Genomic DNA, 17,101 nt, shown 5'->3' with positions numbered 1-17,101 from the left:
ATGGACTATAAACAACTGATAACTACAGTTGTACATTCTCAATTTTAGTCTTCTTTATAAACGTAAGGGGTCTGGACTGATATGACTTGTAAGTAGTTGAGTCTCCTGATCCACAGTTCTTAATCATTCAGCCTATGGTGAATATGAGGAATATGTATTTTTTTGTTTGTTTTGTTAATCCTCACCCAAGGGTATTTTTTTCCATTGATTTTTTAGAGAAAGTGGAAGGGAAGGGGAGAGACAGAGAAATATCGATGTGAGAGAGACACATCAACTGAACTGGGGATTGATCCTGCAACCTAGGTATGCTCCCTTGACCAAAGCTGAATCTGCAATGACCCTTCAGTCTGAGGGTCGATGCTCTAACCACTGAGAAAACAGGGTAGGGTGGGAATATGTATTTTTAACAAGCTTCCCCAGATGAATCATGGTTTGGGAAACACTGTCCTTGATCACATACATCTTCTTCCTACCTCACACTCATGTCATACTAAATCATTAAAATATGAGTACAGCACAGTGGTCATCAACTTTGGCTCCATAATAGAATCAACTGAGGCATCATTTTAAAAATACTGTTTCCAAGCCCTAATGCAGAGAATCTAATTTAATAGGTCTTGGATGGGGCCCAGATATCAAGTGTTTTTAAAAATCTCTTTACTTGATTCTAAGGTGAAGCCAAACTTGAGGAGCAGTGAGCATAAAAATATGACAAACCACATCAAAGCACCTGTATTTAAGTCCTGGCCATGCAACTTATTATGTCATTTTCCCTCTCTGAAATTCTATTTACTCACTTACAAAATTGAGATAATGACATATAGTCTACCTAATTCACGTGATTATTGTGAGGAATAAATCTGATAATATGTTGTAAAAGCACTTTGCCAACCTCAAAATAATGATATTATTCCTGCTTATTAATCTTTATACAGCCCTTTTTTTGCTAATAATTTTAAATGTCATAAGGAATAAAGTTAATTCAGATGATATGGTTTGAGGGAGGGGTTACAAAGGTAAACAGAATAGCCCAGAGCAGAATATGTTTCCATTCTACAAGGCAGTTCACAATCCTTTTGGGGAGACAATGTAGACAGTTTAAAGGAGAAGAAACTGGAAGCCTAGTGTGGTACTGAGTGGGCTGAGGAGGGCTGTGGAAAACAGTGATATATTAAATAGGAAATCAATAGTTATTGTATCAATAACTGCTGAAAACCACTAGGCTAGACATTTCAAAAGGCATTAAAAACTTTGGGGATAGCACTTAAATGGGAGCAAGATACACAAGAATATATTTACAGAACAAGAACTAAAAAAGATACCCTAATCAAACCTTTTGATTCCCTTATGTACTTTGATAATTCCCACTCTGGTACTGTGTAGTTCTATAGCACCATATTCTAAATTACTTTATGGCTCAGGATTCCGATTTGGTAGCAGATCAAAATTGAAAAAAATTAAGCTACAATAAAAGCATTCTAAATGATTCTCAGAAATGAATACATGGATTTATCTGGGGAGGGTGGGAAGCAGATTGGACAGTAATGAGAACCTCTTTTTTTTAATCCTTACCCAAGGATATGTTTTTATTGATTTTAGAGAAAAGGGAAAGGGGGAGAGAAATAAAGAGAGAGAAACATTGATGTGAGAAACATAGATGGGTTGCCTCCCATACACACCCCGACAGGGGATCAAACCCATGAACTTTTTGGTGTACGGGATGATGGTCCAACCAACCAAGCCACTGGCCATCATAATGGAAACCTTTTCAAGCTCCAAAACCAGCCCCCTCCCCTCTGAGCCGCTGGTCTTCTCATTCTCTCCCATGATTTCTTTCTCCTCCCCTCCCCAATTCACCTGTTTCACAGCAGAGACTGGTACTGTCACCACTGATTTCCCCCAACTCATATCCCTGTAATTTCAAGAATTAATAGAAGAAGGAATAGGAAAATTCAGCCTTAAAGTTTAAATGACTAATTTTGTATATGTAACAATCATGATATACCTGGATTTCATCAACTTTGAAAAATGAGAATTTTCTGTTTACTTCTCTTTTAGGTCTTCATCAGCATCAAAATGAGTTACAGCAGCTAAATTTAAAATCTGGTGATTTTTATAACTGCTTCTGCATTCAAACTGCTGCATTATGTTGTTAGGTTCAAGTATACGAAGGAAACATGGTCTCCCATTGATATGTTGTTGGAAAAAAAGTATTCTAAGAGCCTTTTCAGGTAATTATGCCTATTCTTCTTTACAATACTATGCTAAAACTTGCGAAGTGGACATCTACTTAATGTTAGTTACAGTGTGGAATCAGATGTCAAATAATAAATTTTTCATAATATGTTACATTAAAATCCACTGGTCTAAAAAATAAATTCAATAACCTTTTTTAGAGTGAACTTTTAAGGAGAAAATGAGTCATTTCATTCTTTCAACTAACTCATATTTTCCAGACACTGGAAACATAGCAGTGCCTGGAACAGACACCTGCCTTCACCAAGTCTCCAACAGCATATAGTTTCCTAAATGGATTGGTCTTACTTCTGGTTCAATTCTTTACAAAAGAAAAAGTACAGTATATTGGAAATGGTAGCATATCAGGGACTCTTTTGCAATTTATTTTATCATCCTAAGAGTTAACCATCACCCAACCCAGCTTTCTACATCTGTTTCCATATAGGTAATATAGCAATAATGTATAAGTTCTTCTATCTTTTTAGGGTCTTTGTGAGAAAATTTTAAAAGCCTCTTGAAAGGTGAACTGCACAAAACATGAATTCAAATCCTGCCATTTGATTGTTAACTCTTAGGGTGCTAAAAGAAATTTCAAAAGAGTCCCTGATACGCTACCATTTCCAATATACTGTACTTTTTCTTTTGTAAAGAACAGAACCAAAAGTAAGACCAATCCATTTAAGAAACTATATGCTGTTGGAGACTTGGTGAAGGCAGGTGTCTGCTCCATGCACTGCTATGTCAAGTGAAACCACTATATCAAGTGAAAAATGTAATATGCAGAATGACACTATTTATACTAATTTCAAGGACAAGTATAATTAAATGAGATGTTTGAACAAGTATATGAAACTATTTTAATAACAACAACAAAAAAAGAAATAATGAACCCCCTACAAAGAGGCAGGGTGGCGAGATGGAGGAGGAACCCAACTGTGAGTAAAACAATATTCATAATGTTTTGTTATTAAATTAGATGTCAGATTCCTGAGTATTATCATGCTTCATAACATGCATTCTTTTGTATATATATAAAATATTACATAAATTTAAAATGTATATACTGAACAAAACAGATGTCTGAGCAATAGTATCCTGCCATTTGCTAGATAAACTTTTAAAAATATATATTTTTATTGATTTTTAGAGAGAGGAAGGGATAGAGATAGAAACATCATAAACTGATGAACAAAAATAGAGACAGAGAAGCATCGATCAGACTGTCAAACCTCAGAGGGAAGGTAGGGGAGGGTGGGGGTAAGGGGGAGAGATCAACCAAAGGACTTGTATGAATGCATATAAGCCTAACCAATGGACACAGACAACAGGGGGGTGAGGGCATGAGTGGGAGTGGGTGGGAGGGCAATGGGGGGATACGGACACATATGTAATACCTTAATCAATAAAGAAAAAAATAAATGTAAAAAAAAAAAAAAAGAAACGTCCACCGGCTGCCTCCTGCATGCTCCCCTACTGGGGATCAGGCCTGCAACCCGAACCAGGAATCAAACCCATAACCTCTTGGTTCATGGGTCAATGCTCAACCACTGAGCAACACTGGCCTGGCTAAATAAACATTTCGGTTAGTACTGTATAGTATGCCACACATCCTGTTCTTCTGTTACTACTAATGGTAATGCTATCTATATCTTTTAAAGTGTTTTGGCAGGATGCTCAGATAACATACAATATAGTCTAGGTTTGTAAAAGAATAAACCTATGAAAATAATATATTTCAGCATTTTCATATAATATACAGTAAAATTTTTAGTTTTTGTTCACAAGTCAGGCCAGTGACAGAAAACTGGAAAAATAATAAATTATTATATCTCAATGTTCAAATAGTGCTTTTCTAAAATCTTAATTAGCATGCAATAATTTAATCATTCTTATTTTCCTTTTCATTTTGAGCCTTCATAAAATTGGCAGCTGCCAATAATCATTTTAGTACCTTTTATATCAAGAATGAGAATTTCTCTCTGTGTGTATGTGTTTGTATCTATTCTGATTATAATGCTATATGCTAGGCCTTTGGAGAAACATAGGCATACACATATAACATAATGTCAGCTTTGCAAATTCTACATATTTTTGTTTTATATTTGTCTTCAGAAAAAAGTGTTCATGTTATCTGGGTACTATGCCTAATAGTTGATATCTAATTTCTGATTCACCATATTAGGATTATATAGAAAAGTTTTAAAATATATTGGTTTTGCTTCTGCATGATCAACTAAAAGAGCTGAAGAAAACAAAGGATTAAGTAATCTGAGCCATATATATATATATATATATATATATATATATATAGTGTGTTTAAATACAAAGTGAAAAACAGTATCACCTTTCATATTGTCTTCAACAGGTATACTAAGTAATATCATTCATTTTGTTTAAAATTACATATAAAGCTTGTCCTGGTTTTTGGTCTGAAATGCCCCAGTTTCAATCCCAAGAGTACAGGCCAATTTTCAGGTCACCTAGAATGTCTGGTTCAGGAAAGTTTAAACACTAATTCTCAGAACATAGAAAAAATAGTATTTAAAATTGTGTTTCAGGTGAATCAGAGACTATCCTGGCTGGGGTTTTATGTTTTAATACTACACGAACCATAAAATATGTGTTTTGCCTACCCTAGTATATTTATATGTATATTTTAGAACTTTACATATATTTAACTACCACTTGACTCTTAATATCCCTTTTAGAACACACATTTTGTATGACTAACTATTATATACTGGCCTTTTGCTTTTACACATTTTGAGTTCTCCATTTTCAACTCTAGGTTATTTGAATATGTAAATAGGGACAGCAAGTTCATAGGTAATCAAAATTAATGTCTGCATTACATTTAAACATGAATGTTTCAAAATATCTTCCAGAACATGCAGCACAATCATCCATTTGCATTAAAATCTAAAGAACACCCAAAATTCAACCAAAATCCCTTTAAAAAAGTAAGTCATTCCAGAAATACGTTAATCTTCATTGCCACTAACTACCAAAAGTAAGCGAAGTATCACTCCTTTAAATTTTTTTGTGGAGTAAAAAACTGAGTTTAGTTTCCAAAGGCATTTTTGCTATATAAGATAACTAAACTTGCCATTTACTAAACACCCACAAAATGCCAGGTTAACAGCAAGAACAATCACAATATCCACAGCAGTAAAATTTTTAAATATTATGGAATAATAATGAAAATTACCATATTCAAAATACATATGTGTATATACATGGAAATAGGCTGAAATAAAATAGGCAAAATGATATCAGGGTTTTTCTTTGGGTGGAAGAATTATAAGCAAGTTTCTTTTTTCTTTTCATTACTTTAAATTTTCCTATAAAACAGATGGTCTTACTTTTATAATTTAACAGTAGAAAATAATTAGGGGAGTCTAGAATGGGCTGCATACAAACCTTCATACAGATGCATACAATAAACCAGGACCATAAACTACCTTTCAACATCTAAATGAACTTTAATTTCTTGGTGATGATTCTCTCAGTTAAGATTTTTTGAACAGTAAATGCTATTTCTTCAAATTTTAGATTGTGGGGAAGCAAAGTGTTGACTATGCAGTAGGCAAAAATTACAGACTTAAAATAGATTGATGTTTTGGAAATGTCTCTAGAATTTCTTTTTTCTCTGCATTTCTTCTCAAAAGTTATTTTACAAAATCTTATCTGAGGAGACTACTGATCTTCCCCCCCTCATCCTGCTGACTTTCAGCTGGAAATAGTAAGGGAAAGTAATGTGTTTTGAACACTATTCAGAAAACCAGTGATATGCAAAAATGTATATAAAGGGTTGAAAAATGAGCAAACCCATAAGGAAACAGAAAGAAATTTTCATTCATACAATTTAGAGGAGACTCTTTCAGGTAAAATTATATTGTCAGAACTTGAATTTTAAAAGGAAGTTTTTTTCACTCTGTATTTAACATTTCGAGTCTGATTTTACATGTTTCACATGTTGACATTTTTCTCTCAGCATGTGATTCAGATTTCACTGTATATGCAGCTGAAGAAAATTAACACCAAATACAAAGGGAAAAATAATGTGTACATCTATCATTTAGAACAAAGTTGCTATTCTAATTTATTTTGCCTAGTCTCTATTTCTCACTCATTTTATAAAGAATATTACTTTCTTTTTTATTTTCCTCTTCACATTAAAAAAAATCCTCACCAGAGGATATTTTCCCATTGATTTAAGAGAGAGTGGAAGGGAGAGGGAGAGACAGAGAAACATCTATGTGAGAGAGACACATCGATTGGTTGCCTCCCACATGCACCCCGACCAGAGCTGGGGATTAAGCCTGCAACTGAGGTACGTACCCTTGACCAGAATTGAACCCGGGACCCTTCAGTCCACAGGCCGATGCTCTATCCACTGAGTCAAACTGGCTAGGGCTCCTCTTCACATTTGTGAACTTCTGAAATAATTCTGATTTTATTCTCCAAAAAATGTATAGAATTATGTTTGTAGATGGCACAGACAATTACATGGTTTGTTCAAGGTGAAATAATCATGAAGCAAGAGAGCTAAACCTCAAGTCTTTTAATACTCTATCCACGCCCTCTTTCCCTTGCTCCAAGTGTTCTAAGTTTTACCAAAGTTTCACCTTGCAAACCATACTTTTGTGCCCATATCTTAACTGGTGACAATATAATTAATCACTTTTGTGTTTGAAGTGGAAAATATAAAAATGGTACAGAAGGAATACTTTCAGTGAAGCTAATACCCATTAGGGTAGGCATCTTGGCAATTATTTCAATGCTGACAAGAAATGCGTGGGTACCTGTCTCATTTTTCTCATGCAGTTGCTGACAGTACTCTAAATGAAGCTTCAGTTCCTTGGTAGAATTCTTTCCTTTAAAGATTTCAAAACCAGTTTCCAATTTTTTTTTTTCTCAAATGCATTATTATACACAATCTTATATGGGGAGGAAGGTGTTAGGGGGATCACTTTAAAAGATTTCAAGTATAACTATCTAAACCCATCACAACTGGAAATAAGTAAAACAGAGGAGATTAAATAAATTCCTCCAAACAGACTTTGTTAAAAGAAATTTACGTTATCTTTCCCCTTTAACACTGGCATTACTTTAGATCTAAGTAGCCAATATCAAGAAGCACCTGCCACTTATTTCATAGTACCACCCCCTTCTGAGTTAAGATTGGAAAAAGGCTATTTGTGACAGTTTATTTTTAGATATTGATCATCTCATCTTGCTGCAAAGGGAATAAAATAATTAAAGTTGAGTGAAGAATAATTTGAAGTACAACATATTTCAAAGCATAACTATCATAACTGTTCAGATGAGATTTCTTGAAAGCCTGGTAATAAATGCATGCCCTAGATATCTACACTTTGCTAATTCAAATTGGCCTCTTTTACTGGCAACTTAAGTTTAATTCCCATCTTCAGATACTGCATATAATTCAGATAATGCAGTGATTAGTGTGTGTGTAATGGCTGAACGAGACAATCAGATGGGCATTGACTGTCAACTACACAATTTATTTTAAAATACAGTATTTGTCTATGCTGTGCTGTTTTATCAAAGTAGTATTTCTTCAATATACATAGCACTCATTTTTTTTCTGATAACTCAAGTTCATTTTGGAAAATTTGGAAAATACAAAATAGAGTCTAAATAAAAGAAAATCATCCATAGTTTCATTATAAAGAAACAAACACAACTATTATATTTCATTATTTATCAATCATCATCATTCTTATATATTTTTTTCATTTCAAAAATTTAATAGACTTCATTTCTAGAGAACTTTTAGTTTCACATCAAAATTGATAAAGTACCGAGATTTCCCATATACCCCTTGTCCCTCACACATGCATATCCTCTTTCCTATTGATAGGAAGCAACAGACCATAGAACCCAGAAAAACTTGGTACCAAAGATAGGACACCACATAATAGTAGAAAAATAACAGATTATTTAAGAGATGATTTACAAACATTAATATATCATGCCTATATTTAAGTTTCCTCTAAAAGATATGCTTTGTTGGCATTATATATTTGCATAGTGTTTCAAATGTTTTGTTCACTTCATTCTAGCACTGGAAAGTGCTTATGAAGATCAAAACTCTCATTTTAACTAATGAACAAACTGAGATGTAAAGTAGTATCTCTAGATACCGCTGGGGTTCCTTACATGATTACCAGAGATAGAACTGTAGCTTTTACACTGGAGATGAAATAAAAATGAATAAACAATTCAAGCATTTAATTCCAAATATTTCTTGTAAGAGTACAAACAACATGTGCTAACCACAGGGGATAATTGAGACTCAGGTCAATTTATATTAAGTTTGTATTGAGAACCTACTATATATGAAAATGAACAAGACATTGTTGCTATTTTCAAGGAGTTCATAATCTAAGGGAAGTCAGATCATTATTATTCACGGCAGAATATAACTGCTATAGACGAGATGTGAAATGCTCTGTAAAGTAAGTTAAGTGATTTCCGCCTCTGCCCAAAGAATTATAGCTAATAAGTCAACAAAAGGGACAAAATAGAACCATAAAAATAATGTAAAAGTATAGAGAAAAAAGAAAAAACAAGAACATAGGGGAAACAGAAGACAAAAAAGGTGGTGTATTTAATTTAATCTCAATCATGTCAATAATTACAGTAAATACAAATGGTCCAAGTAGGGGGAAGGTACAAACAGTTGTGTAAAAGTTTCATGCATGAGATGCATTTCCTAGAGGCCTTTAAAGATGGGACATAATTTTAACAGGAAGAGATAAAAAACCCACATTGGGCATGTTCTGAGGAGGTCCTACAACGTAAAATGATGAAAATGCAAAATCTGTTTTATGAACAATAAGTCATTGACATGAGCTAGTGTACAATTGAGATAGATGGAGTACTGAAAAATAAAACTGAAATTATGTTAGGACCATAATTGGAGCCCAAGAGAGAAGTTTGCAATCAAATTGGAAATTAGTGGAAAATTGCTGGAAGTGACAAAATTGGAGCTGGGTTTTGAATAGTCTGAAAGTGATCAATGCTATAGTAGATTAAATTGGGATATAATGAAGATACACTTTGCTAAGAGAAACTTCATCTAATATCCGTTTAAGGTACAACAAGAAAGACCTAGTTAAAGTAGATGAATTAATATACCAAGTCAGGTAGAAGTTGGGATGGAGTGAGCAAGACAAGAACCAAGAACACCCATGTATAGAGGTTTTTATTTGAAGCATCTTAAAGGTGACACGTGAAACAGGACATGTGATGGAAAAATGAGAATGAAATAGAAGGAACTGTGATAAATATTATGAGCTACTAAACTTTAAAAAAACAGAAATAGCTAATGTTAGAGCAAAATGAACTAAGAATGTCAAGGCATCCTCTTCGCAGCAGAGTATATAGAGGGTGGAGGATACAGAGGTCCTTCTACATCCTGAGTATATTTGGTGTATTTTAATTAATTGGTGTATTTTAATTAATTGAAGTAATTTAATGTTTTGTCAAGAAGCAATGTACTTAAACGTTCAACCTCTAAAATCATCTTTCTATTCTATCCAATGGTTCCTGTCCTGTAAATAGCAAAATTTAAACCCATTATGCCTTGAAAGATAAGGTTAAGCCAAACAGTGCAGCAATTAAAAGGTCCTGTTGAGAGTACTCACAAACCTCTGTGGAAATAGCAGAATGGCATATGTTTTCCATGAAGTAGTGCCAATATATGTTCATACATTCTGGAGACAAAAACTGGATCACTTGTTGCTTATATGGTAGGTTTTTAAAATACCCAAATGGGTGCGTTAGTCATATCTGACACAAATTGCACTTCCACCACTGCACGTTTCTCTACAGGAAATCTTAACTCACAGACAATCATTTCAGCTATTAATCTCAGTGTAACTTCTGAAGGTGAGAGTGACAAAGGTCTGTTCTGGAATCTGTGAGTTTTAAATATAAAAAAACTCCATTTCTTATTTTTAAAAACTTTTTATTGACTTGATTGGAGTGACATTGGTTAATTCCATTTCTGATCTCAGTCTATACATAAAAGTTAAAAGAAAGGTAAATTTTCCACAAGGTAATTTTGTTTAAGCCCTCTTGATATGAGAAAACATTAGATATGTATGAATTAAATGAAAATGAATACACCTGAGTACTCTCCTTCAAGATTTTTGAGAAATATAATCATCGTTGCCATTTATTATTTATTTATTTTTTATTTATTTATTTTTATTTTTTTATTTTTATTTTTTTTTTAAGTTATATTTTATTGATTTTTTACAGAGAGGAAGGGAGAGGGATAGAGAGTTAGAAACATCGATGAGAGAGAAACATCGATCAGCTGCCTCCTGCACACCTCCTACTGGGGATGTGCCCGCAACCAAGGTACGTGCCCTTGACTGGAATCGAACCTGGGACCCTTCAGTCCGCAGGCTGACGCTCTATCCACTGAGCCAAACCGGTTTCGGCTATTTTTTTATTTTTTAAATTTATCTATATTATTGAAAGTTATTACAGATGTCCCTTTTCTTTTCCCTATTGACCCCCTCCATTCTGCACCCATCACACCCCCAGGCCTTCACCACACTGTTGACTGTGTCCGTGGGATATGCATATATTCATATGAGTTCCTTGGTTATCATAGTTGCCATTTCAATTTGCACTCTTGGTATATAAGGTAACAAAGAGTTGGCCAATTATTTAAAAGTAAACCTAAAACTGGCCAATCAGATCCAGATGTTTGGAAGAGACATGAGGAAAACACCCACTTTCTGTCATAATTATGCTTGGAAATGAAGTTATTTTGGAAGTTTGACATGAAATGGGTTGCATTCTCATAGAACTGTCAAGTATGAGATTCTCAGGTATGAAATGTTGAAAAAATAAACATTTTTACTGTTGACACTATTATAGATGTCCCCATTTCCTTCTCCTTTCCCTACCTCCATCTAGTCCTCACCCCCCTTCCTCTGAACTTCACCCCACTGTTGTCTGTATCCATGGCTGTAAATAAATATTCTTTGGCTCTCCCATTTAATTCCATGGTATTTCAATTGTCTTGGGTCTCATCTATATATATATAAAAGCCTAAGCGACTTGCTGACCGGTAGCTATGATGCTCACTGACCACCAGGGGGCAGACGCTCAATGCAGGAGCTGCCCCCTGGTGGTCAGTGCACTCCCACAGCCAGAGCACTGCTCAGCTAACCAGCACCAGACTGCTGGGCTCATGGCTGGTGAGTGCAACTGCTGCAGAGTAAGCCTCTCCCGCCTCCGCATGAATGCTACCAGTGGCAGGCTCAGTGAGCCAGATTGAGTGGGAGTGGCTCGGTGCCCAGCCCGGGCTCAGGCTCCTCCCTGGCTGTGCACCGGGCCTCTAGTGTATAAATAAAAACCTGTAATAATACTTATAATACAGTTATCACAGATACTGTTATGTAGCAGGTAAGTGTTAATAATATTGTATTATTATGAGTGTTTGTATATAGAATTCTGAGCACATACCCAATATTAACAGACTATGAATAATTATCATCCTAATACTGTGTAATAAGTATCCTTAAATCAGAGGAAATGTCTTTCACAGTAAAATGGAAGAAACTAATAATCTGTTACCCACATCACAAATCTCTGGTCAATTTTAATGCCTTTAGAAGGCAGATTTTTGAAGAAATTTCACTGATTATACAGAACTATAAGGAAAATTACCCATCGGTTATATTAGTGCTCTTTTACCCCTGTGCACTAGAACAATGTTTGAAGACCAGAGTCACCTAGAACACTAGTCAATGTGCAAGTCCCTGGGCTCTCCCATAGTACTTTGGGTTGCTTTCCAAAGAATCTGATTTTCTAACAAGTTTCTTTGTGATGAGAATGCTGCTTGTGAGGAGACCATACTGGACTGCACTGCCCTAGAACCGAGGTCAGCAAACTAAGGGCCATGGGCCAAATGCATCATTTTGCCTATTTTTGTGAAATAAGTTTTAAGGGCACATAGCCACACCCATTCATTTATTTATTTACACACACACACACACACACACACACACACACACAGCTGCTTTTGCATTACAGCAGCAGAGCTGAGTGGTTGCATCAGACATGGTAGCCTACACTTTATAGCCTACAAAGCCATAAATATTTACTCTGGCCTTTTACAGAAAAGGTTTGCTGAACTTATTCTAAAATGCCATTCTTTTTCCTATTACACAGTTGAGATTTTTGAATTTCAGAAAGGAAATTTATTGATACAAAGTATGAAGACATGCAGTGACACTGTTAGGGTACTTCAAAGCTCATAAAATGTTCACCATCTTCATGCATGTCTCACAGCAATGAGTTGCCGACCTTCTCACTGCCATGATATAATCGTGATCAATGTCTGATGTATTCCAGAATTAAAAGTCACAAAATTACTATCCTTTTTGTAATGAATGACATCTTAAAACCTGCAGTTTCAGAGAAATGGTACAAATAAAATTTATACAATACAACATAAAATATACGGAAGCATTTAAATCTATATTAATAAAATTTCTTATTTGTTAAGAGAAAATACAGGCGATAAGAGAAACTCTTAATTACCCCTGGTAAAAGAATAGGGAGTAAAAGGATGTTAATTTACAAATTTCCCCAATAATCTTTGTATTGTTGTATTTCATCCTTTGCTTTCCCTGTTTCTGCATCATTGGATAGGTTAACAAATAGATAGCATTCCCACAGCAGCAAGAGGCTGACAGCAGCCTTACACAGAGTGGTGGCTGCAGGCCTCAGACCTCTCAAGTGTGCTTTTGTTTTTAGATTTAAATAGATTTTTGTAGGATATACTGTATAGTAGCCAATTTACCTCTCTACCATTTCTCCATATCTTATGCCAGGCTTGGTGTGCACATTTTTATATTAGCTACTGCACTCCTGAAGGCATTTGATTTGCAGATACCTGACATAGATAATATTCAAAGTAAAAAATCAGGTCATGTAAGTAGATCATGTAAGTGTTAAAGGCTATTGTGTACATTTGTTTGTATGTTTGCCTATATAAGTGAAACTAATAATTGTACTAATAAGGAAATAATGGTGTCCCGGAACAAAAGTCTCAGATTGTTATTCAAATGGGACAATTTCATTTTCTGAAAGGCAATATAGTCAACCCCATGAAAAAGTGTGAAATAACAGACTTACAATCTTATTATAATGGTGTCTCTAGAGGTTCAGTTTAATTTTACATCTTCCAGTAAATAAAATCCTTGTTTATTGGGCTATATGAATAAATTTCCAATGAATAATTACATATTTGGTTTCTTTAGAATCACTTGTTTTTTAATGAGAAACTCCTAAACCCATATCTTAACTCTTGGTAAACAGGAATACTTCACTTTGATAGAATATTAAAGAGCTAATAAATTAATAGAAGGAAAGTTTGTCGGCTAATACCTGTTGCACAATGGTTGTCAGTTCCAAGCAGAGCTGTATGACATTATTTCTTGTGACTGAATAGTCTGTGACAGCAGCGAACGGTGACCTATAAAGGAAAAAAGAAAAACTGTAATTCCAAAACTCCAAGAAAGGTTCCAAAAATTATAAGAGCCTAAAATAAGATTTTGAATAATGTGAAATAAATTGTTAATAATGATAAAACTATTTAGAACATTGTTAAAAAAACTGAGATAAATGCTTTGAAGAAAATTAAAGTCAAGTAATATAATATTTGTTTTCCATAAAATTTCTCACTTTTTTTAGTTGCTAATATTTAGAAGTTCTTTGGTACTTCTTACAAGGTCTATTACACCTAAAACAAATCAACAAAAAAAGGAGTACATTAGGCAAAAACAAAATTTAATTTACTTTCAAATGAAGAAAGATTTTGAGTACAATACATCTTTGAGATATTCACAATTAAGAGTTAGCAATGATAGCTAATACTTACCAAGGACTTACTATGTGCCAGTTACTGTTCCAAATGCTTTACATGCACCAAATTATTTTCACAACAGCTTTATAAGATAGGCACTATTATTATTCCTATTTCATCTTGGATACATTTTGGTAGTTTGTGTTTTTCAAAGACGTGGTCTACTTCATCTAACCTGTTAACTTTGGCATGAAAAGTTACTTGTAGTATTCCTTTATTATCCTTTTAATTTTTATTGACTTCTCTATTGTGTTTCTGTTTTTAGTTTCATTGATTGCTGCTCCTTTATCATTATTATTAGCTCCCTTCCTCTTGCTTTGGGATTATTGTGCTGTTATTTTACTATTTTCTTTAATTTTACTTTATTGTAAGAATATTTAACATGAGATCTACCCTCTTAACAACATTTTAAGTGTACATGATAGTATTGTTAACGATGAATACACTGCTCTACAACAGATCTCTGGAACATATTCATCTTGCTTAACTGAAACTTTATATCAGTTGGTGGACAAATATTTTTTTCTATTTTCTTGAGATGGGAGCTTAGATAATTGATTTGAGATCTTTTTCTGATATAAGAATTTGATGCTATAAATTTCCCTTTCAGTATTGTTTTAGCTGTGTGCCACAAAACTTATTTGTTCTAATTTCATTCTGTTTAATGTATTTCTTCTTATTTCCCTTCTTCCTCTTTTATCCATGTATTATTAAGAAGTGTGTTGTTTAATTTTTACTTAGATTCCATTATGGTTAAAGAACACATTCTGATTTCAATTCTTTTAAATGTATTAAAAGTTTGTTTTATGATGCAGGTCTGTATTAGTGAATGTTCTATAGGCACGTGAAAAGAATTTGTATTCTGCTGTTTTTGGACAACGTGCTCTAAAAAATGTCAATTATATCATGTTGCTGATGGTATTATTCAGCACTTCTAATTCTTGCTGACTTTCTATCTAGTAGTTTTATCATTTTTTTGAGAGAATGGAGAAGAAGTAGCCAACTATAATTGTGAATTTGTCTATTCTAGTTCTGTCAGTTTTCATTCCATGTAGTTAGAAGTTCTGTTGTTTGTTACATACATCTTCCAAGCAATTTCTGTTTCTTCTTTTTTGAGTTGTCTAGTATATGATCATCTATTACATTTTGGTGTTTTTTGTTTTTAATTTTATATCACTTGTAAGTAGTTTTTAATTTGAATGTAATCCTATCTAATAAAAGAGTAATATGCAAATTAACCATCACTCCAGTACACCCACAAGCCACGCCCACCAGCCAATCAGGAGCGAATATGCAAATAAACCCAACCAAGATGGCTATGGCCACAGAGAGCAGGAGGGAGGCTTGGGTTTCCCTGGCAATGGAGGAAGCCAAGCTTTCCACCTGCCCTTGCCGGCCTAGGCCTCCACTCAAGGCTACAAAGTTTCAATGATAGAAGATACATAAATACAAACAGAAATGGCGGCAGCCACGGAGCTGGAAAGAGCAGGAGGCTAGGGTTGCCCCCGGTGATGGAGGAAGCCAAGCTTTCCGCACACCCTGGCAGGCCCAGGCCTCCGCTTAAGGCTACAAAGTTTCAATTATAGAAGATACATAAATCCCAATAGAAGTGGCTGCCGCCACGGAGCAAGCAGAAGGCTTGGCTCCACTCCAGGCTACAACGTTTCAATTGTAGAAGATAAATAAACCCCAGATACCAGGGCCTCTGCTTGGGTCACCAGGGGGCGTGGCCGGCCTGCAAACCACCACAGGCCCCTCGGCCAGGCCACCCCACGCCCCAAGGGAACCCCCACCCTGATCCGGGACACCCTTCAGGGCAAACCAGCTGGCCCCCACCCGTGCACCAGGCCTCTATCCTATCTAATAAAAGAGTAATATGCAGATTGACCATCAGTCCAACACACAAGGTGGCTGCCCCAATGTGGTCAAAGATCCTGCCCCCATGTGGACACAAGATGGCCAGCAGGGGAGGGCAGTTGGGGGGCACCCAGGCCTGCAGGGGAGGGCAGTTAGGGGTGACCAGGCCTGCAGGGGAGGGCAGTTTGGGGCAAACAGGCTGGCAAGGGAGCAGTGAGGCATCAATCAGGCTGGCAGGGGAGTGGTTAGGGGGTGATCAGGCTGGCAGGCAGAAGCGGTTAGGGGCAATCAGGAAGGCAGGCAGGCGAGCAGTTGGAAGCCAGCAGTCCTGGATTGTGAGAGGGTGCAGGCTGGGCTGAGGGACACACACCCCCGTGCACGAATTTTGTGCACCGGGCCTCTAGTATTCACATAATACACATTAACTCCCAGCTTCACATATCTGTTTGTTATAAGTATTTTTCCCAGTTTGGCATATGTCTTATATATTGTCATGTTTTTAAATTTCATGTAGTCAAAAGTCAAACAGTATATTTATTTTAATTTTAATCCACATTTTAAGTATTTAATGTCTTTCTACATCTAGATATAATTTTGTCTACATTTTCTGTAGTTTCTTATGGATTTATGTTTTCCACTTAAATAAATGATATACCTAAAATGATTTTAGTGATCTGGCAGTGTCCTATCATTATTTATTTTCCAAAAACTTAACTAAGAGCCACAGTACCATTTATTGAATTATGCTTTTTTTCCAGTGGTTTTAACATATTGTTTTCTAAATGATTCCATATACCACAGTCTATTATGGGCTCTCTTCCACTAATCTGTTTACTCCTATTCCAAAACTCGGTGTGTGTGTGTGTGTATGTGTGTATGTGTGTGTATGTGTGTATATATATATATATATATATATATATACTTCAATTCAAATGAAGTTAATTATAAAAATATATGTTATTAATCTATGATTTTAGTTAAAAAATTAGCCTACTTAGTTATAAGTAGGACCAGCTTTAAAAATTCTATCTTGATGGAAGGTTTCCAAACCTGAATTGTAGAGATGGTTGCATGGATATATCC

At 35.1% G+C, this 17,101-nt stretch overlaps 1 protein-coding gene across 8 annotated transcripts in view; it reads right to left on the bottom strand.

Annotated features, from left to right (window-relative positions):
* Positions 1-17,101, bottom strand: part of CNKSR2 (connector enhancer of kinase suppressor of Ras 2) — a 271,774-nt gene that overhangs the window by 190,435 nt on the left and 64,238 nt on the right. For all 8 annotated transcript variants that reach the window (XM_080653010.1, XM_080653014.1, XM_080653011.1 and 5 more), the window contains exon 4: positions 13,684-13,771. In XM_080653010.1, coding sequence (XP_080509136.1) covers positions 13,684-13,771 — 88 coding nt within the window. The remainder of the gene's footprint in view (positions 1-13,683; positions 13,772-17,101) is intronic.

This window comes from Plecotus auritus, assembly GCF_963455305.1.
Source record: "Plecotus auritus genome assembly, chromosome: X".
NCBI lineage: Eukaryota > Metazoa > Chordata > Mammalia > Chiroptera > Vespertilionidae > Plecotus > Plecotus auritus.
Note: the sequence above shows the minus strand (reverse complement) of the source record. Positions and strands in the feature narration are given on the sequence as shown.